Raw genomic sequence first — 21,565 nt, 5'->3', positions numbered from 1 at the left:
GATCAGCTGGGTCACCACAAGATTCTTGGCTTCCCCTGCCATATCCCAGGGGCTGAATGAATGTCAATTCAAGGCCTGGCAGAGTAGGAAAATTGAGCTAAAGTCTGGTTATGTCATAAATAAAAAATGGAGATTAAGAAGTAAACAAAGTAGCCAGACAGGAAGGTGGAGGGCAGTGGTTGTTCACGGCTGCCAGGACATCATTTCCCTATGGAATCTGACCCATCATAGAAGACAACATGGCTGTTCATAATCCCAGAAGGAGGACACCTCCTCCTGATGCCAGGCAGAATTTATGAAGAGATTTCCAAATGTCCTCTCCCAGTTTGGCACTGCCTATTTGTAGATAGTTAAGAAGATGATACTTGGATATTAATAATCCACAATAATGGAAAGTCTGAACAAGCTATGATTTTGAAAGCATGGAATATAGGAATCTAAATATTCTTCCTGTGCAAAGTCAGTAAGAAAGGAAGGCAACATTCAAGATCTATTATCAGATTCCTGGACAATTGATCATTTGTCAAGAACTGGAACCATGAAATGATGCTGGTGTTAGATTTTCATTCTCTAATATTGATTGTATACCAGGCAAAATGAGCTATTTTACATCACATCTAATTTTTTAAAAGCTCCAACAGCATGAACATATTAAACAACTTTACCAACTTAGAGTAACTAAAAATTCCATTCTGAAGGCAATACGTGATTGCATTACATCTGTGATCACAGGACCTAGATAAAGCAAGCCAGAACTGGACTGGAAGTTTCCTCCTGGTTGGCCAGTCCTCAAAGTGCAGGAAGATGCTCCATAGGACACCAGGAGTGGGATTGTCAGCAGTCATACTCATTTATGGACCCCATGTAAAGATATAGTTATCACTCAGGAAAGAAGTACCTACTAATGCAAGAGTGGTAGTGGAAGAAACCACCCACTTCTTTATTGAATTTTTCTGACTTATTGCCATGACCTGGTTGTTACAGCAGCTGTGATTATTCATATAAGGAGGAGGAGAAAAAAGGAAGAAGAGGAAGAGGAGGGGAAGAGAGGAGAGGGAGAGAGAGAGAGAGAGAGAGAGAGAGAGAGAGAGAGAGAGAGAGAGAGAGAGAGAGAGAATTTGTATGGTTTGTAAGGCAGTTAGCTTTAATTGTCAAGGTGACTCTCCTGGGTAGAGTCTCAATAAGGGGTTGTATATGTTGGGTTCCCTAGGCAGTGGGTCATGAGCTTTTTAAGAATGGAGAGCACAAGCAAGTTCTCAGATCTTGAGTATAGCTGTGAAGTGTCTAACTACTCTAAGCTCCCACAAACAGTGACAGACTAGAACCTGGATGTGACCTAAGGGAAACCTCTTCTCCTCCAAGGCACTGTTTGCCATGGGCTTTTGCCAAAATAATAGAAAGCAACCAGGAACAGGTTGTGAAATTGCATCAACCCAGACACAAATATTTCTAATATACTCTATGATTTATAAATGGTGTACATTCCTCATCACATGCACATGGTCAGGGACTTAATGTGCCCCTAGAACACCCAACCTAAGAGTCAGACATCAAACCTACAAACATCAAGTCATAAGCCCATAGAACTTTGTAGTTTAATATATCATCAGTTAATATATCAGGTGATATACTAAACTACAAAGGAAATCCCAACAAATAAAAAACGGAATTGTTTCTTGCTTCTCACACTCTTAAATTTCTGTGATATTAAAGCAGTAAGTCTATTATCTATTATGGTTTTCTGCAGTGACATTTCTTCTCATTGTCATTACAAGTTTTTGTAACATCATAAAATTTCTTGGTGGATCTGAGTATACAAGGGGATGGCAAATTATTTTACAGTTTACTTCATTAATAAGCATGGATTAAGACTCTTGCTCTATACATATGCTTCTATCTTTCATGACCCATGACCTGATTTCATTCTGTATCTACATCGCACCTCCAGCGCAGCATAAGAAGTGACCTACCCCCTCCACAGGAGACGGAGCACTCAGAGCGTACGATGGCCCATGAGTAGCTGGGCTGGGCAGCTGGAGTCTTCTTAGCCCCTGACCTTGGCAATGAGAATTCCCAGGCCACACCAGGATTCCTGCCTTGGAACAAAAGCTACAGAAGAAGAAAGAGAAGACATAAAGTGAAGTACAGTAAAATCAATGACAAACTGATAAGGACTTTGCTTTAAACTATATAAAATAATAGCTTACAAAACTAACCATGTTGACAAATTTCTGTCTATTTTCTAAAAGTGTATCAGACACATGCAACACACAATTTTTTTTCTGAAGTTAGGAAGGATACACACAAATGAATGAGTAAATAAATACCACAGTAACTATAGAGAACGAAAGTCATTTCAAGACGAGAACCAGCTGAAGCTTGACTTGGCCATCAGCAGCACTTGTAGAGGATGTTTAAAGGAAATGTACATATAGAAAAGGAAGGAGGTCAGAATCCATCACAAGCACACAGGAAAGAATGATTTTCATATGGAAAGAGACCCTAACTGAGGAGACATAAGAACATCTCACACAGTATACCAGAGAAACCCAATATGAATACAAGAAAAAGAAAAGGAATAAATGAGTCTACTAAGAAAAGAGCCCACGAAATTACAGGACTCTATGATCAATCCCTCTCAATAGTGAATCTTCAGCTGTCCAGTTGGAAGATGTAGAGCAGCTGGTTGAGGTAAAAAGTAAGACTAGATAGTCTTTTTTGTTTTTTAAAGAAATACCCACTACTTTCTGGCCAAGATGCATCCATACTGAAAGTGAAGGTATGGAGGTAAAGCTGAAAATGGGCAGGGACAGCTATGCTCTCTGATAAACTAACACAAAGCCAAAATTAGGAGAGATACAGAAGATAGTGACATATTAATAAAGAAAATGACCTGCCAAGGTAATATAGAAATTTTATATACATAGGCACCGAACACTGATAAGCCCAACTCCAGAGAACAAATATAAATAGACATAAAGGCATTGATTTGTCCAGCTACGGTAACAATGGGTGACCTCGTTACCATGCTTTCCAAAAATGTGGAAACATAGTAACAAATAAAGTATTCAGACAAAAAGGAAAAGCACACAAAGAAAATTCAGACTTATACCACACATAGATCATAGGGACTTAACAGATACCCACAGAAATACCATCCAAGAGTCAGAATAAGTCAGCATCCAATGAAAATCATTGAAAATATATAGAGAAATCAGAAGCCTTTCTCAAAATAGCAAATATACCAACACAGAGGCCGGGAAAATAATTCCATTCATAATACCTAAAAGGAATTTCTAGGAATATAGCAAACTATATGGTTGATGGGACTAAATACTGAAATCTTCAAAACACTTTATAAAGAAATTGAAAAAGAAACCAGAATGGATAAAGAATTGATGATTCAGCAATATTAATACGATGAGAAAGGCTACACCATTAACAGCGATCTACAGATGCAATGCCATCCCTGTCAAAATTCCAATGACATCCTCCACAAGGATATGAGAAGTAATTCTGAATTTTTCTGGAAGCATAGAGCATCCTGGATGGGCAGTGTGATCCACAGAGAGAGAACGATGCTGAGGGTATCATAATAGCTAGGTTTTCAGCTTATACTACACAGCCATAGTAACAAAACCAGCTTAGTAAAGATCAAAAATAGACATAGAGAGCCATGAAATAAAATAATGAATGAAATAAACTCTTTCAGATAGAGCATCCTGAATTTCAGCAAAGTTTCCAAAACATACACCGGAGAGAAGATAGCATCTTCAATATTGCTAGAGAAACTGCATATCCATGTGTAGAACACTTAAACTAGACTGGGAGCTCTCAGCTTGTTAAACAAGCAATTGAGCAAGCAAGCAAGCAAGCAAGCAAGCAAGCAAGCAAGCAAGCAAGCAAGCAAGCAAGCAAGGAACAAAGAAAGAAAAAGAAAGAGAGTGAGCAAGCAAGCAGGCAAGCAAAGAAACAAATGAAACCCCACAAAATGTATTAATGGCTTTAACTATTAAAGGGAAACATAGACTACATTCATGGTATAATTGTAGGTAAACAATTCAAACAGGCCTCCATGGCTCAAGAAATAGCCAAATTTGACAAATGGAATTGAATAATATTCAAAAATATTATACATAGAGATAAAATATAAACAGAACAGAATAGGATAAAACAAACAATTATTACTATTATTGTCTATATCAGATTGCTGTTTTGTAATGACAAAGAAAGAAAGGGAATGGAATTTGCTCCGTGATGAGGTGGGGAGATCTGGGAAGAACTGAGGGAGGGAAAACCATAACCAGAAGATAGTCTATGAAAAAAAATCAATTAAAAAAGAATAGCACAGCATCATCAGAGGAGAGAAGGTGATAGAAAATCTTTGTTCACATGCACCAGATAAAGAATGAAAGAATGAACGAAAGACGAATAATATGTATAAAGTATCATAGAGCTAACTCCCCAATCTCAAAAGTATCTAATCAGTAAGTGAGCAAATGAACAAAATTGACAATCACCAAGAGCAAGGTATACAAATAATCACCCAACTTAGAAATGAGTCCAACATTATTAGTCTTCAAGAAAATGCAAATTGAATTTGCTCTAAGTTTCTCATTGCTGTCAGAATGTCTATCATCAAGAAACCACGTGACAGTGGTGGTTAATAAATGTCGTCAAGGCTATAGGGACAGAGGATAGGCAGCTGTTTGAAAGAAAAGTGATGCAGCCATGGTAGAAAGCAGTGTAAGGTTTCCTCAGAGAATGAACCCTAGAGTACTGCATGCTACAGTCCTCCGTGATGTATGAAAAAAAAAAAGGATCTAGGTCAGCACATCACAGGGATGCATGTGTATGCCTGGCTATTGTAAGACTACCCACAATGGCCAAGACATGGAGTCACACTGGCAATCAACAGGGAAGTGGCTAAGTACTGTGTGGTACATATACTCAACCAGGCTTTGTTCAGACACAAAGAAAAATGAAATTATGTTACTTAGGGGAAATGGATGGAACTCGAGATCATAATAGGAGTAAATAAGTCCCAAATATTTCTGTTTCCTCTCATATCTGGAATTTTCACATATGTGTACATATTCAAAAAGAATTTAGGTTTCCCAAATTTCTCATGGGTTTTTGGGTTGGTTTCCCAGACTTAGGGATTGTGGGGATGCTTGGATTCTCCTGCCCTGCTGCAGCTCATCTGCACTGTCTATCGCATGGGGATCATTATGATTGCTGAAAAGTGGCCTCACTGACTGACAGTAGCACTGCCCAGAAACTGGGCCCCTTAGAGGTCTGCTGTTCCCAAACCCAGTTCCTAATCTACATAGCAGTGGTCACCTGGATGAATTCCTGTTCATGCCTTTACCCACTCAGCACCCCAAGAGCACAGCTGACACTTACATGACATGAAAGTCAACAAGGGATGATATGGTGACAGAATGAATGCAATACAATGGGAACGAAGGGAATCAAGGCACAGGAGTAGGAAGAGAGACAGAATCACACTTTCATATGATTTATGCTAATCATGTATCAACTATGTATCTATGTATCTATGTATATCTATCTATGTATCTATCTATGTATCTATCTATGTATCTATCTATGTATGTATCTATCTATCTATCTATCTATCTATCTATCTATCTATCTATCTATCTATCTATCCATCTGTCCGTCATGCATCATCTATATTCAGCATCACCTATCTACCTATATATCCATCTATAGATTTCTACTTATCTATCATCTTTCTCTCTCCAACCATGACCTTAAATGAGAAGGGAGACTATGTGGTTGGAGAGCATCATGGGGGAAGGGGAGAAGGGGCAATGAGGAAATGAAAACAAACGAAGCCCAAGTATATACGTGTTCAGATATGTCATAACAAAGCCCAAGGACATATGTGTTCAGATATGTCATAAAAAAACTCTAAGTGGTATGCTAAATAAAATAATAATTAAAATAAAACAGCCACCACTCATAAAATCTACTGATAAAGACCCAGAGACTGGAACACAGGTAAGTACATGTACAGGCTCCTAAATCAAGCAAGGAAAGACAATAGTAAAAAGTCTACTGCCCCCTTGAGCCTGCTGCATGGATTGCTCCTGATTCTTGATAGCTACAATTCTGCATACATGCAATTAAAACCACCACAACAACCCTACCAAAGCCCCAGTTCATTAGCCCCAGAACCTAAAGCTGGTCTCTACCTCCACAATCAGAGTTTCATTAGTTGGTCCAGGGGAGGTTAAACTCTCAGGCTCCTTGTAGGACCGTTTGTAGTTGAAGGTGGCACCCGAAAACTTGTATCGCCCAGGCCAGTCCACACTCCAGTGTCCATTCAGGTAATATCTCTTGAGAGAATTTCGCACAGAAATATAGGAGGTAGAGATGTTTGTTTCATAGATGTGAATGCTCCGAGCTCCAGAAGGAATGGTTACCATGTGGTAGTACTCTGGATAGAGGAATGCAGTGTTTAGTTTAACCTAGCTTCTCCAAAATTGGATGTCAGAGTCCATGTTCCGAATTGATGGATCTACCTCTCGTTCTGCTATAGACACTTGTAGGTGTCCCTTTTCATCATTGGTTGGAGGAGTAATCTTGTAATGTGCAGTCTTGCTAAGGATCACTTTAAATCAAAGAACCTCCTATCCACTACCAGGTTAAAACGGAAGCTCCAGGTCAGTAGTCCTCAACCTTCCTATCGCTGCAACCCTTTAACACTGTTGCTCACATTGTGGTAGCCCCCTCCCCCCCCATAAAATCATTTTTGGTCTTACTTCATAACTGTAATCTTGCTACTGCATGAATCATAATGTAAATACCAGTGTTTTCCAATCCTCTTGTGTAACCCCTGTGAAAGGGTCACCCAACCTACAGATTAACAAAAGGAAAATCCTCCCTAGAAGACCTCAGCCCTCTAAGCATCCTCTGTTTCCTCTCCCTTAGCACCACCCAACACAATCTCTGGCTGAATCCCTTCTTGCACAGATGTACGACTCAGAGGTACTCACGGTTCGTGGAATGGTGCTTACTGTAGAGCCCTCTATGCGTGACACAGTCTGAGTTATTCCCCTTGCAGACCCCACAGGAGTCCTCTGTTGCATCTGATCCAAGGACATTGTCACAGCCAACCTTCTGGAGGCCCCACGAGGTCATAATCATTCATGAAAGAAAGGATGATACATGCGACAACATCACCAACCATGTGACAAAATCCTCCTCCCATTCCAGTCAAACAAGTTTCCAGCATGGGGTAGTTAACAAATAGGTGATGGATCCTGGTATGTGCACAGCATGGCTGGTCCTGGTCTCCTGGGATCTTTTTCTTGTGATGTGCTATCTGTCTCCCTTAGCAATTCCTCCCCAGGTGTGGTGCTCAGGCCCTAAGTTAAAGCTGGAGGACTGTGCTAGAGTAAATCTCAGACCAATACTGACTTGGTAAGCTGGATGTTAGTGTATTCACACAAGCTCTGCAGAAGTGAACTTGTAGCAGGAACTTATTGCAACTGCACAGAAACTCTCCCATCAGTGATTCATAGAGCTTAGATCTATGCAAGGCTGTAAAATTTGAGGCACTTATTACCATTTCTATAATTCTTGCTCTCTTCATATTTCCTATCAAGGTATGTAAAAGAATAAAATCCACTCAGAAACAAAGCAATCATAGTCTTTGTCCCCATGCTGCAAACCCTTAGGGCAAGAAATATTGTAGTGCTGTCGTGTGTGAGTGTAGAAAAGTCAATTCTATCAAGTCTGCTATCGAGTATGGCTCCCTGCAGGACTTGAGACCATTATGTACAGATTACTCATTAATTATACTGCAAATCTCTACCTGAGTTGGGAGGAAGAACGTGACCACCAGGAATACATGAGTGCAAGGAAGATTTTACCACTAAAAGAACCTAGGTTTCCCAGATTTCTAATAGATTTTTTGGGTTGGTTTCCCAGACTTAGGGATTTTGGGGATGCTTGAATTCTCCTGCCCTGCTGCAGCTCATCTGCACTGTCTATCATGTGGAGATCATTATGGTAGCTGAAAAGTGACCTCACTGACTGACAATAACACTACCCAGAAACTGGGCCTCTTAGAGGTCTGCTGTTCCCAAACCCAGTTCCTAATCTACATAGCAGTGGTCACCTGAATGAATTCTTGTTCATGCCTTCATCCACTCAGCACCCCAAGAGCACAGCTGCCTTCTGAGCACCCCACCAGCTTCCTGAAGCCACTGTGCTCTGCTCCCAGCACCCTTGTTCCAATGCACCCTTTGAAATAGAGCTCAGATGATGATGTTCCCTCCTCCTAGGTGCCCACAAATGCTCCAGACCCGCATCTGAGAATCAGCTCTCCCCTCTGCTCATGCTCCGTACACACCTCCATCACAAAGCAGTGCCATCAACATGAGCTCTTCTGGCTTTCTCCCCCTGGGCTGGGACTTGGAGGGGAAGGGCTCCTTTCATATGTCTGGCTTTCTAGCCCTCACGGGATGCCTGGCACAAAGCAGACTGTCTGGAGACGTTTGTTGAATGAATAAGCGGTCGTTATTACCTCACACATCCCATCTATACAAACATTACGGCTATCCTCCGAGCATGGAGTCCCATCTTTCACTTTATTTGACAAAGAAAAGAAGAAATCAAATCCTTCTGCGATACAGTAGAGTTTGCATAAGTCCTGATCTTAAAAAGAAATACACACACAAACACAGATAAGAAAGACACTTAAGCTCGGTGATTTTCGCTCGAGGTTCAGATTCTTCTGCGGTTGTCTACCCCCTAAAATTAAATCCCACAGAACAACACATTTCAAAGACATTTTGTGTTTTTAAGATTCGGGCCTCACCAGGTTTCCCTGTCTCTCCTAGAATATGCTAATATACTAGGCTGTCCTTGAACTCACAGTGATCTACCTGTCTCTGGTGTGTCCGACCATTATGGACCTTTGAAAGAAATTTTAACGTTCATCTTTGGTAAAATACTTCAAATTATCATTATTATTATTTAATGCTTTACTGTTATCTTTCTAGTACCTGTTGTCTAATATTTCCTTTATATAGTTGTTGGTACATAGTAGGTATTCAATAAGCATTTGTTCCTGGATTACGGTGCTTATGATCTACTGTATAAAGACTGCATCACAGGAATATAAAGTGATCAGTAGTGTTTTCTAACACTATGTAAAGTTCTCATGAATACAAAATGGTGTCTTTAAATTGGTAGAAGAAATGCTCAAAGTCCAGGATTCAATGTGTTCTGTAGGAACACTGCAGTACAAGGCCCTGGGGATCAGAGCTCCCTCATGGTTCAAGGCCTTACAGTTCCTATGGGTATCTGAAGCTTTTGTAGGGACCTTCTCTCTTCTCTCTGGATAAAACTGGGAAAGCTGAATATGGAAAGCTACACTGTCTCGGGAACTTTCTTGGGCCTAAGACTCACTCACAGATTCTTTTGCTTAATATGATTATATGCCACAGTCTAGCAAAGTTAGGGGTAGCACACACATTTCACCCTGATGTCACAGCAGCTAAGCCCTGTTTCTGTCATATCCCACAGACTGGTTTTCTTCTGGCCCAGGGCTATGTTTATTGTGGGCTTCAGTTTTACAGTTTATGCAGAAGGGCCAAACCCAATCTGCTGTGTATGAGAATGCTGGCAACTCCCTACCTAGAGTTCAGTAATTTTGAGAATTCACTGTGTGAACACATGGACTGAAATGATGGATGTACAGCCAGATGGACTGTTTCAGCTTTTCGGCTTCCCCAGAATCTCTGCCACTTGCCTGGACAGAATTCTCAGCTCTAAACAGTGAGGTAATTAAATGTTCTTTAACTATACTCCGAATCACGCCTCTTGAACTAGCAACATTTTATATTTTAGCTACTATACCATAATATTCTGCTCACTTTCTCCATCTGGTAAGTGTAAACCTAACTCATTCCAGGCATACATTTCTTATTGTATAGTTACAGAATAAGACTTCATCGCTATAGTATACTTGAAAAAATCATTCACTTTTTAATAAAGCAGACTAAAATCTTCTCTCAGCTTTTAATATTTAAGTTTGTAGTGGGCGATGCTATTATGGCAATGCCAACCACAAATACTGCCATTCTTATTTTTTCTCAGTAACTACTCATTCAACACATCTAGGCTGTGGACTTCTGACTACATGTCCGATATAGGTTAGATGCTTTGACAGAGGGGCAGGCCAGATCAAACCAGTCCCAGCAAAGAAGCATGTTCAACTGGGTTCCTAGATCTAGATTATCTGCCCATTCAAACATGGCAGTGCAATGCATATGATGTATTTGAAGCAGGTAACAAAGCATGGGGCACCCTAGAGGCTAGGACTGGAAACTTACCTTCCAATTGGGTGTAAGGCTTCCACTTGTAGAGCCACCCTCGGAAGCGCTTGCTGTTATACTCGGCACACTGGGCAGCACGGAAATCCACACTGTCCAGAGGGCATTTCTGACTGTTGCAAAGCTTCAGAGTGCGTGTGGAGCCCTGGCAAAACTTCCCTCCATGAGATGGTCTGGAATGAATGATTTAGTCAGAGATCAGCTCTTCCTGGACATGATGTTCAATGGGGTGACACAGCTGCTAATGTAAACTACTCAGAATGGGCTCTGAAGGGAGGCATCTTCCTGAGTCCATCCCGAGTGTTATGGTCCTGATGCTGGAGGACAAGATGGAGTTCAAGATTCCGGCTTGTATGCACTTGTTCCTTGTACCCCAGCATCCTCTGGAGAGGCAGGAAAGTGAGCTGCCCTTCACACCCTACAGAGGAAGTTGGGGAGTTGCTACTGAGAAAGAGGGTGACATTCCAAGATGCTCTGGTTAGAGAGATACCAAGGCAGAAATCCAACATCTTCTTTCTACTGCCAAATTCCTTGTGACAAAGCCAGGACATTAGGCCTGTGGGTCAAGTCAGATTATCACCCAACAGCACATGAGCCTGCTGGATGCTGGGGAATTCCCATGAGCATACACAAGGGTAGGTGTACACAAGGGGATGGTGGAGCAAATGTTGACTTTGGTGCGTCATGATTTACAGAGAAGAGCAAGAGAGTAACATGACTTATTTCTGAAAGGAGCCTGAGAGCACTTTACTTCCCAAGCTAGGTAACTGTCTCTCTGAGTCTAGTTGTTGAAATTAGGTTGTCTGTTGAAACATGAAGGTATTTGATGGGAAAGCAATAATGTTCCCTGCAGTCATGTGTAAGTGCCGGCATCAGCAACCTAAGGAAGCAGATCATGTACATACCTGGGATTGGTACAGAGACGGTCTCTGTGAGAGATTCCTCCCCCACAGGTCCTGGAGCAGGGGGACCAGGGGGACCAATCTGACCAATGGCCATGGGTGGGCTTTGGGCCTTCATCACCGTACTTGACACACTGTCCTCCACGGCACCACTAAACATTATAAATATGAATTAAAAGTAATTTACAAGAGTCCTGCATAGGTGGTTTCATTTCATTACTTTTGTAACATCGGGGGGAGGGGTTGTGTAAAATATGCAAACATTGGATTCTCTGCACTCGAGTGGCATGCACTGAAGACACATTCAGTGTTTTTTTATTTATCTTCCTAAATGCAGCATCACCTGAGGAATGCATGTAAAGAGAAGATGCATGGATCAGTCACCACAGAACCTCCCAGAAGATGGCTGACACAACTGAAATATTTACATGAACATCTGGTCTGATGGCTCATCTCTGAAACTGTGACCCCTGACTTCCACAAACAAGGTTCTTTTCTCAGCTTTCATTTTCAAGAGAATCTCGAGGGGAGGAGCCTAGCTTGGGGAGACCTGGGACTCAGCACCTTGTCATATCTGGTCAGCACCTGGATTTTACTCTGAAACACCTGGGCTCAAAGACTCCAGCTTGTTCATTTAGAGGAGGTTAGATTATAGCCAGCTTTCTGCGAGGTGAGGCAAATGCTCAGGAATTCTGCCTCCTCCCATGAGGTCTAGAGATGGTCTGCCCCTCTTTTGTAAAAGGACGGCTCACTGACCTCGATTACAACTGAACCTTGTGTGGCACCTTCACCTTCCTCATATACACACAGACTTTTGATCCTGTGTCTGGGACTCTTATAGTACTGTAGTATAACATTGACTTCAAGGGACACAGTGATGCAGGATATCTATTGAAAAGAGCGAAGACAAATGCCTTCCCTGGTCGCTGTTTTCATTCAATAAACAGAACCTGGTTTATGGGCCATAGGTGCATGCCAAGGGGCCATCTCTAGGATTTGAGCCAAAAGCTGAGTCCTGAGAGAAAGCAGTGCGACTTCTAAAAAATGGAAATGACACGATTTCAATTGCTTATTACTGGTGTGTGGGGTAAAACCTGTCAAATCAACTGCTGACAGCTGACCATTATTGATCAATGAAAATCGTTTTAATAAATATATAGGAAATTGCAGGATACATGTGACATGAAGCAGGAAATGGAAAAATGGGGATAGGAACTCAAGATAGATAGTGAGGAGGGAGGTTGGTGTAGAAGAAGGAGCAAAACAGGGAAAATAATACCAAGGTTGTTTGATAAAGCCTCGAGAACTCATGTTATTTTCTATTTACCTAAAATTATACACAATAAATATAAACATATGCATATATATATGTATATATATATACATATATATATATATATATATGTAGTGTGTGTGTGTGTGTGTGTGTGTGTAGCTTGAAGGATGTTATGCCACTAAAGCTGACAATGCTTCCCATAAAAACCACAGACTAACAAAAACCTCAGTACCAGGCACTGAAAAATCCTGTCAAGAATGGTTGGCCAGGTACACCGAGTGACTTTCCAAACAATAGAAAGTATGGCAGCTGCCACTGATTGACCCTCAGATGCTGAACGTGAGACCCTGTTGCTGAGGACACTACACGACCAGGATACAGGACTTCGACAGTTTGAGCTGTATCTAATCTGAAAGTCTCTTCCCTTAAGTGCAGATTCCATGGTACCAGAAGATCCTGGTTGGGATGCTAGAGGAGGAAAGTACACAGTCTTACCCAGCTGGGACAACTATGAACTGCATAAAAGACCGACAAGGCAAGATATTAGGTGCCACTCTTGTTGGTATTAACCAACAGCAGCTGCCTAACTGGACTTAAGCCTCTCTCAACAGGAAGAAAGCTATGTAGTATTGGAAACATAGACAGGTGCCTGGGGGCTTTGAGGTCCTGGGTCTTGGAAGAGAACCTACTACTACAGCATACTTCTGACTACATTCCAAACCCTGTCTTTATATCCATAGATACGAATAGTCATTGCTCTTCATCAAATAAGCTTCTCTTTGGAGTCCATGGAGACCATCACAGACGATCACATATGGGCAGGATGCAGAGATCAATCAGCTATGGGGCCCAGACCCAGTGGATATACCTACATCACAGCTCTTACATCTGTGGCTCATGGAACATCCCAGAAGAAGGAACAGAAAGAGTGTAAAATCTGGAATGCTGGAAAGTCCACTATGAAACAGTATCTCATAAAAAATAGTAGCATAAACAATATCTGAACAATAATAACATCAATACACATGAGAGTGTGGAAGTGGGTGGTCCAGCCTCTAGACAAGGAACTGTGGACAACTGAGAATTGCTGGGAGAAAGAGTTAGACTCTCCCAGGGAGGAGGCCCCTTATTGGTTGCCCAGTAGAGAGTGGGTGACTCTGAAACAATATGCACACAAATGCACATAAATAGTAAGAGTGGACACAGCAGGTTGTAGTTATATATTTGTGCATATATATTACTGTTAAATAATTATTATTGTTCATATATTTATATGTATATATATATATATATATATATATGACGAAATCAATCTGCAAGTGAGGGAGACATGGAAGGAGTTGGGGTAGGGTATTTTAAAGAGGCTGTAGGGAGGAAAGTAAAGGGAGAAAGGGATGAAATTATACTTTAATTAAAATACAAAAAGCAAAGCATTTTGAAAAATCTCATCCACATAATTTTTTGCATTTTCTTTTCCCTATAAGGAAAAAAAAAAGCTGTCTCCCATTTCACCCTCTGCTCTTACTGCACATGACAAAACAAAGTGCTAGCAGACACCTCTGCTCCCTGAGGCTTCTGTAGCTGGTATGACCAGATCTCCTAGTCTCAGACGACAGCCCCACCCTCAAGGGAAATGAAAGATGAAAAGACCAGGGTAAGGCCAAGGTGTTGCCTGTGAATGAGAGTGCCTGGTGGGCAGAAGAAGGTGGGTGTGTCTACTGCTCGTTTTATTCAGTTTTAAAACCACCTGTTTGAAGGTTTTCCAACACAGGGAGCAGCAGACACAGAAGCCAGGATTAGCAAGTTGACTAACCTGAGAATATTCTCAGGTGGACATGTCTCAGTTTAAAGATGACAGGAGACTGGAGCTCCTGAACAGAGGCAGGTAAGCAAAGGGCAGACCTGTGCCCAAAGGAAGAAGCTTGCTTCATGGGAGAAAGCACAGCATTACTCAGTACCTGTGGGTCATCTTGCTGCAGATCACAGGACTCCTGAATATGTGCCAAGTCCTGGCCAAGTTCACAAATTGAAAATAGGTGGTGTCATGTTTATGTGTGGTCACCTGTACCTGAATGCTTGGGAACATTACCCAGTGTTCTTTGATGATTAGAGATTCCAAAGCTGGTGTTCTTCCTACCCCCCTCCCACCATGGACTTTCAAGGAACTAAAAGCTTTGTGTTAGACTTTTATTATGAGTCAGTTGAGCTGCCTTTATCACTAGAATTTAACTGTCAGTTATGAATCTCAAAGAGGAAGTTGGCTGGAGAGGTACACTTATGCTGGCTACAGAAGTAAGACTATGTCAGCTGCAGAGGTAACACTATGTTGGCTGCAGAGGTCCACTGTGTCACCTGCAGAGGTTACACTGTGTCAGCTGCAGAGGTTCACTGTGTCACACTGTTTGTTGGATGCTAGTCTCAGGGAAGCTTCTTGTTGCTTAATGGCAGTGCTTCAAATTGAAAGTATGCTTTGGCTTTGTGTCAAACGTCAGATGTTCGACACAAAGTGTGTTTAAGTGTGTTTGGCCTGTGATATAACTGGGAATTCAAACTTGGTATTACCTATACATTTCTCTTTTACTTCATTAGTATCATATAAAAAGGTACACTACATAGCAAATGAAAATTGGAAGTGATTGCTTGGGTACAATATATTACCATTTTCACCATTACTCTTTGAGCCGTAAGCAGTGGTGGCACTTGCCCTTCATTGGTCAGTGAGACTTGGGCGATTTGTCTTTATTGTTGTTGTTGTTGGATATACTTTTAATTTATGAGGAATACACAAAGTTAATGTGTGTATACACACACACACACATACACACACACATATATATGTGTATATGTGTGTGTGTATATATATATATGTACATATACACACACACACACACACACATATATATATATATATATATATATATATAATTCTTTAATCCTTTTTTTACAGTCCAGTCTTCATTCCCCACCTGGCCTGCCCCCCCCCCCACTACTTCCCATCCCATTCCTCCTTCCCCCCACACTTATCTACAAAAGGATGTCCCCACTCCCCCACTCCACCCCACCTGGGGCCTCAAGTCTTTCAAGGGTTAAGTGCATCTTCTCTCTCTCTGCGGCCAGACCAGGCACCTATGCCTGATCATTACCTAATGCCTGACTGTTCATTCTACTAACTGTCTGTATGGCTTATTAATAGCAATATCAGCATAGAAGAGTCACAGTGTTTTAGCCAGGATGTAGGCATGCACATGGATGAGAAATTCTGGTTTTCAAACACCAGTGTAAGGGAAGGAGGGGGGTGTGGGTTGCAAGCCTGAGGTTGTAGTGAGGCCCGGTGGAATCAGCATCTTACCATGTCCTGTCCACACAGAGTACCCTCTGCTGCTGGCATGAACTTGGTCTCACATTTCCTTCCAATCCGATGGCACCACAAGGCCTTACAGATGTCCTAAAGGAAGGGAAGCCATTACTTTTAGAAATATTCTACACATCTGTAATAAAATCTCAACTTTTCAACAAGTGGGAGCCAATGAATGTCCCCTCAGCCACAGGGAGGAAAAGTCAAAAGATGACCAAACCCCAGAGCTCTGGCTTCTGCTCCCCTGGCTTCTGCTCCCCTGAATTCCATCCATGGCATTTTACTATTTGTGTTTATTCAATCATGAAATATGAAAATCTTATGTTCTAAACCAAAAGATAAAATAGGTTTAATCCAGGTATAAAGGGAACCCATAAAAATGTGATTTAAAACATGCAAATATCATTTGATCGTGTATTCCTCTCTACCTCTATTTCCATTCATTTCCTCGCATATGAAAATCAATTTTTTACTCATCCCTTATTAATTCCTTTATATTTAGAGTTAGAATCCTATTGTTATTCAAGCTGTCTTTGAATGCCTAAGATCAAATGATCCTTCTACTTCAGCTCCCCAGTATCTAAGACTATAGGTACTGTATCTACTCCTCAAGTTTTGGATTATCCACGATCACGATATTATTGGAAATCCATTCATCTACACACCATGTATGCAAGCATGCATGCCTCCACCTACCCATGCATCCATCTACCCATTCACTAATCCATCCTTCTAGGAGTCACAGAGACACAGAATTCTAATTGTATATTTACCTATTGCAGAGTTTCTAGTTACCCAAACAGGAGCTAGCAGAAATAAACAAAACTAAAAGGAAACATGGTAATTTGAAGGAGCATAGCTGGAGGTTTTATATGCCTCTATTGAATTACTGAAAAATATGGCAACATGGGGAATAAAAACATAAACGATACCACCAGACAAAAAGGAGTTATTTGGTGAACAGTGGATATGGCCAGTGCTGATGTCTGTAGCTTGTATAAGCTAGTAACACCTTGTTTGGGATACTGATAATAGCAATACATAGTCTGTAAAATAAATAGGATTTAAAATAATTTCATTTCACTCCATGAAACCATTTCATCAATAATAAACAGATACCGTATATTGTTTATATTTTATAAGTAGCATTGAAATGCCAGTGATGGCAGGGTTCAAAGCCACAAAACAAATAATATAGAGACCAGATGTACAGTCTGAAAAGTCTAATCTTTAAATAATAGCTTTAGTTTTATAAGTTTTCTTTTCCTTGACATATGTAAGAGTAACATAGAAAAAATCCTAGCTATTTCCCACAAAAGGGCAGCTGGCCTTTAGAAGAACCCTGACTGAGTTCAGAAGATGATTGTGCTGGGAAGACAAGAGGCAGGGGCATTACTATCACTCCTGAAGCGATGAGGGGTTTTTGGAAGACTGTACATACCTTTTCTATTTTATTATTGATTTCATTATAAACTAGAGTAAAAGTAACCTCAAAACTAGTTACTTTCATTGATTTATGAGTAGTTTTCCTTGTGGTTTTAAGTAGAGCAAATTCCTAAATCTGGATGCTCTCTGTCTAGCCAGAGTGTGTATCTGTGCTCTGTGAAGGATTTATGTGGGAAATCACTGAAGAGACATCCTGAGGGCTGCAGAGACATCACCTTTGTGAGGAACTGCTCTATAAATACTTTACTTGGGAAATTCAATAGTCAGAAGCACCATGATATACTGCTGCCTTTCAGTAGACTGTTATGTTGGAATGGGGGTGGGGACCATTGTTTTCTTAATATTATCTGAAAAATGCAGGGTATTAGTTTGCCAACTTAAACCAACTAAACGTTATTACTGCACTCGCTCCCACGTGATAAATCAGAGAGAAAGATCTGACCTAACAAGTCAAGTGAGCTCCCAAATGAAAGCTGATACCCACAAAAGTATCTCCCATCATCTGCTCCGCCAGGAAAGCATGTGTTTCCTGTTACATTGGGCCAGTCCCGGCGTATAGGACTTGACATTTGGTAGGTGCCCAGTAAATGTGGAATACATCACTGTCAGTTACACTAAACAAAATGGTTTTATGAATCATAGTGTACTGAGCATGTGGCAGTAACTAACCACTTGCCTTTCTGAAGTCCAGCATACAGAGCTTGGCTTTCTCTCCAAACTGCCACTTGCATTGGGTATTTGCATCGTACAACTGTCCCGGCAGCTTCTCGGGGTATTTATACTCTTTCACAGGCTTTGGCTGATCAGCAAGACATATCGCTTGGGCGGTGCTGAAGAAAACAGGATGAGTTACCAAGGGATATATGACCAATTATGTATCCTTTCCCACACAATTTGATGACAGATTTTGTTTAGAGAGAAGCTTACTCCCCCGCCCCCCCAGGCTCAGTACCATATCTTTCTTAGTTAAATTTAAATACAGAAGCCACATTTTCTGAAATTATTCATAAAATATTTTACCTCTCTACGACAAATTGCTCTTCATTAGAAATCTCAAGCTTATCATTCATCAAGGAGAATGAAGCTGAGTAATTGCAAGCAGATGTCTAACGTGAGGATTTCCCCCACAGAAGTCTTTATAAACAGCCTTGCCAGACACATGCAGACTATGGAAATTGCCGTGAAATCAAACCTTAATCAAACTATCTCAAATATGGCAACTCACTCCCTGCCCTCCCCCCTCCCCTTCTCTTTCCCTCGCCTCTGTTTACCGCTCCTCTTTTCCCCTTCCTTTCCTCCCTCCCCTCCCCCATCTTGTCCTCTCTCCCTCCCTCCCCTTCTCTTCTTTTTCTTCCTTCGCCTCTCCTCTTCTCTCCCTCCACTTCTGCCCAGGCTGAGGGGCACACACACAGCATCTACAGCGCCCTCTTCCAGGACTTTCTGAATATCCCATAGCCATTATCTGTACTCAGGGTGAGTACTGAGTAGACTTCCAAGTCCAGAAGGGATTAAATCCTGCTAAACCTCACTGGTAGGTAACAAGAGTCCAGCCAAGGATTCCTTTGTCAACAAACACAGCATTTCTAAGGGGGTCTGGATACAAAGAAGCCCCTCCAAGGGCTCATGTGTTCAAGTTTGATCCCTGACTAGTGGGCTTACTGGGAAGTAATTGGCTTCTGAATTCACTGACTTCATCAAAGGATTAGCATACTGATGAACTTGCCTGGGATATTGTGAAGTCAAGTCTAGTTGAAAGAACAAAGTAATATCTCATCACCCCCACTCTCCCCCTTTCTCTCCCTGCGCTCTGGCCCTGGTGAAATGAGGAGCTTCTTTCAACACGCACTACACCAGGATAATTTGATTTGCCTTACCTCACTCTCAAAACTAGCAATTCATAACTGAAATTTCTGTAACCGTGAACTCACAGCACCTTTCTCAGGAGATTTATCACAGCAACAAAATGTAATTGATATAATTCCTTGCTATACAGGTTAATATGTTTTGGGTGTAATCTGTGCACTTGTGGTGAGCATTTAATAGTTTTATGCTTGCAAGTAGCTAATTCATCCTCCCTGTAAGTTCTCACAGCCCACATCTCACTAAACATCTTGCTAAACCCAAATGTTGTAGTTATGACAGACTGAATTCTACAAGCTTTAAGTGTTATCTAAACTGACTAGGAGATCTTTGGCTGTACTTTCCATGATGTTACTTTGAGATCCCACACCTTGTAGATCACTGATCTGAATCAAAGTGGTGCATGGTCCTAAAGGTTCCTCCAAACATAGTGGGGTAAGACATAATGGTTCTCTGCCATCTTTTGAGAAGATGGGGGTAAAACCAAGTCTGAGGTCAGCATTACCCAAACCCAAATCCGGAGGGACTTACTAGAGGAAGTTACAAACCAAAATCTCTCATAAATATCATTGCAAAAGTCTTTTAAAAATTAGTGAAAAGTCCAAAATTATACAAAATAAATTATGTATTACAACCAAGTAATCTTAATCATAGCTTCAAAAATATAGGCTATAGCACAGACATGTGGGCATTGTCCTAGCTAGTTCAACATTCAAAAGTCAGTTAGAGGGCATGCTGGAAAGATGGCTCAGTCCTTAAGAGTACTGTCTGCTTTGCTACAGGATCTGGGTTTGGTTTCAGCATCCATGTTGTGGTAAACAACTGTCTGTAACTCCAGTTCCAAGGGTTCTAATTTTTTTCTTTTGGCTTCTGTGGGTACTGGGCATTCATATGGTATAGACACTCACATGCAGGCAAAACATCCATTCACATAAAATAAATTTAAAAAAATTAAAGATGGTTGGCACAATCCACTTTGTCAATATCACATAACCTTATCAACAGCTGCAAGCAAAACACAGTAAACTCCAACACCCATTCCTAGCAAACAACAACAAGAAGAAAATCCCTTCAACTTAATAGAGAACATCTTGAAAGGCTAAATTCATAATCAGTCTTGCAAAAGATGAAACTTTCCCATTAAGACCAGTCTCATTGATCATTTACAACTCTGTAGTAGATGTTCTAGCCAAGTCAGTCATGGAAGCAGCCAAAGAAACTGTCTGCAGATAGGGAGACAGGAGAGGAGACTGTCTGTGTGTGCAGATGACTGTCTATGGAGAAACTCTGGAAGCACCAAGGACACTTCCTGGAAATAATAGGGCTTACATAAGAAAGCTGCAACACAAAAGGCTACTATACAAAACTGACTGGTTTGTACGAACTGGCAAGGAAAAGCAGACACAAATTACAAGTATAGTGTAGCTTATATTGAGGCTTCAAAAACAGATCAGGAGTATGAATCCAGACAGAGATGTGTAATAACTTTAACTTGATATGCCCTAAACTGTTAAAAGGAACCAGAGAACTGAATGAATGGGGAACAGTTGATACCCTGAAAGAGGAAGTGGAACCAGTGGCATGGGGATGGTGTCCATCCTTGTCCTGATCTGTAATTACAGTAAGAATTCAAACATGTCATTCTATGGCTATAAATGCTGGCTCTCGAATTTATGTGAAGACTAAAGAGATTCACAATAATGTGCATAGAATTTAAGGATAAAAACAAAGCTGAAGGGTCATACCTCCCAATTTTAAGACTTTGTGGAAACTCACAATAATCATCAAAAGGTTGTAGTGCCAAAAGAACAGATAACTCCATCAGTGGGGCAAAACAGTCCAGCACAGAAAGAGTCCCATATAGATGTGCTGAACTAACCCTTAACAAATGAAGCTTGAGCTGAAGGGGTCTGCAACCTATAGGTGCAACCCTATAGGTGGAACAACAATATGAACTAACCAGTACCCCCCGAGCTCGTGTCTCTAGCTGCATATGTAGCAGAAGATGGCCTAGTTGGTTAGTCTTGCAAACTTTATATGCCCCAGTACAGGGGAACGCCAGGGCCAAGAAGTGGGAGTGATTGGGTAGGGGAGCAGGTGGAGGGGAAGGGTATAGGGGATATTTTGGGATAGCATTTGAAATGTAAATGAAGAAAATATGTAATAAAAATTGAAACAAAAACAAAAACAAGTGAAGCTTGAGTAACCAGATATCCATATATAAAATCACATCAATATTCTCAATACATTTTCTGGTTTCAAGATTTGCTATAAACTTATGGTGGTTAAACTCCTGTCATCTTCACAGAAGCTCAGATGTACAGGTGAGACAGAATAGAGGCTCGAGAGATAT

At 41.1% G+C, this 21,565-nt stretch overlaps 1 protein-coding gene across 4 annotated transcripts in view; it reads right to left on the bottom strand.

Annotated features, from left to right (window-relative positions):
- Adamts16 (ADAM metallopeptidase with thrombospondin type 1 motif 16) overlaps positions 1-21,565 on the bottom strand; it is a 119,432-nt gene that overhangs the window by 35,409 nt on the left and 62,458 nt on the right. For all 4 annotated transcript variants that reach the window (XR_015045399.1, XM_021180538.2, XM_085830965.1 and 1 more), the window contains 8 exons: positions 18,029-18,182; positions 15,901-15,996; positions 11,279-11,427; positions 10,374-10,546; positions 8,561-8,691; positions 7,026-7,149; positions 6,222-6,466; positions 1,971-2,109 (listed from right to left, as the gene is read on the bottom strand). Coding sequence is in view for 3 of the 4 variants with exons in the window: in XM_021180538.2 (XP_021036197.1) it covers positions 1,971-2,109; positions 6,222-6,466; positions 7,026-7,149; positions 8,561-8,691; positions 10,374-10,546; positions 11,279-11,427; positions 15,901-15,996; positions 18,029-18,182 (1,211 nt within the window). In the remaining variant the exon portion in view is untranslated. The remainder of the gene's footprint in view (positions 1-1,970; positions 2,110-6,221; positions 6,467-7,025; positions 7,150-8,560; positions 8,692-10,373; positions 10,547-11,278; positions 11,428-15,900; positions 15,997-18,028; positions 18,183-21,565) is intronic.

This window comes from Mus caroli, unplaced genomic scaffold (assembly GCF_978045245.1).
Source record: "Mus caroli unplaced genomic scaffold, Mus_caroli_1 scaffold_15, whole genome shotgun sequence".
NCBI classification, from domain to species: Eukaryota; Metazoa; Chordata; class Mammalia; order Rodentia; family Muridae; genus Mus; species Mus caroli.
This window is presented reverse-complemented; position numbering and strand designations above follow the sequence as displayed.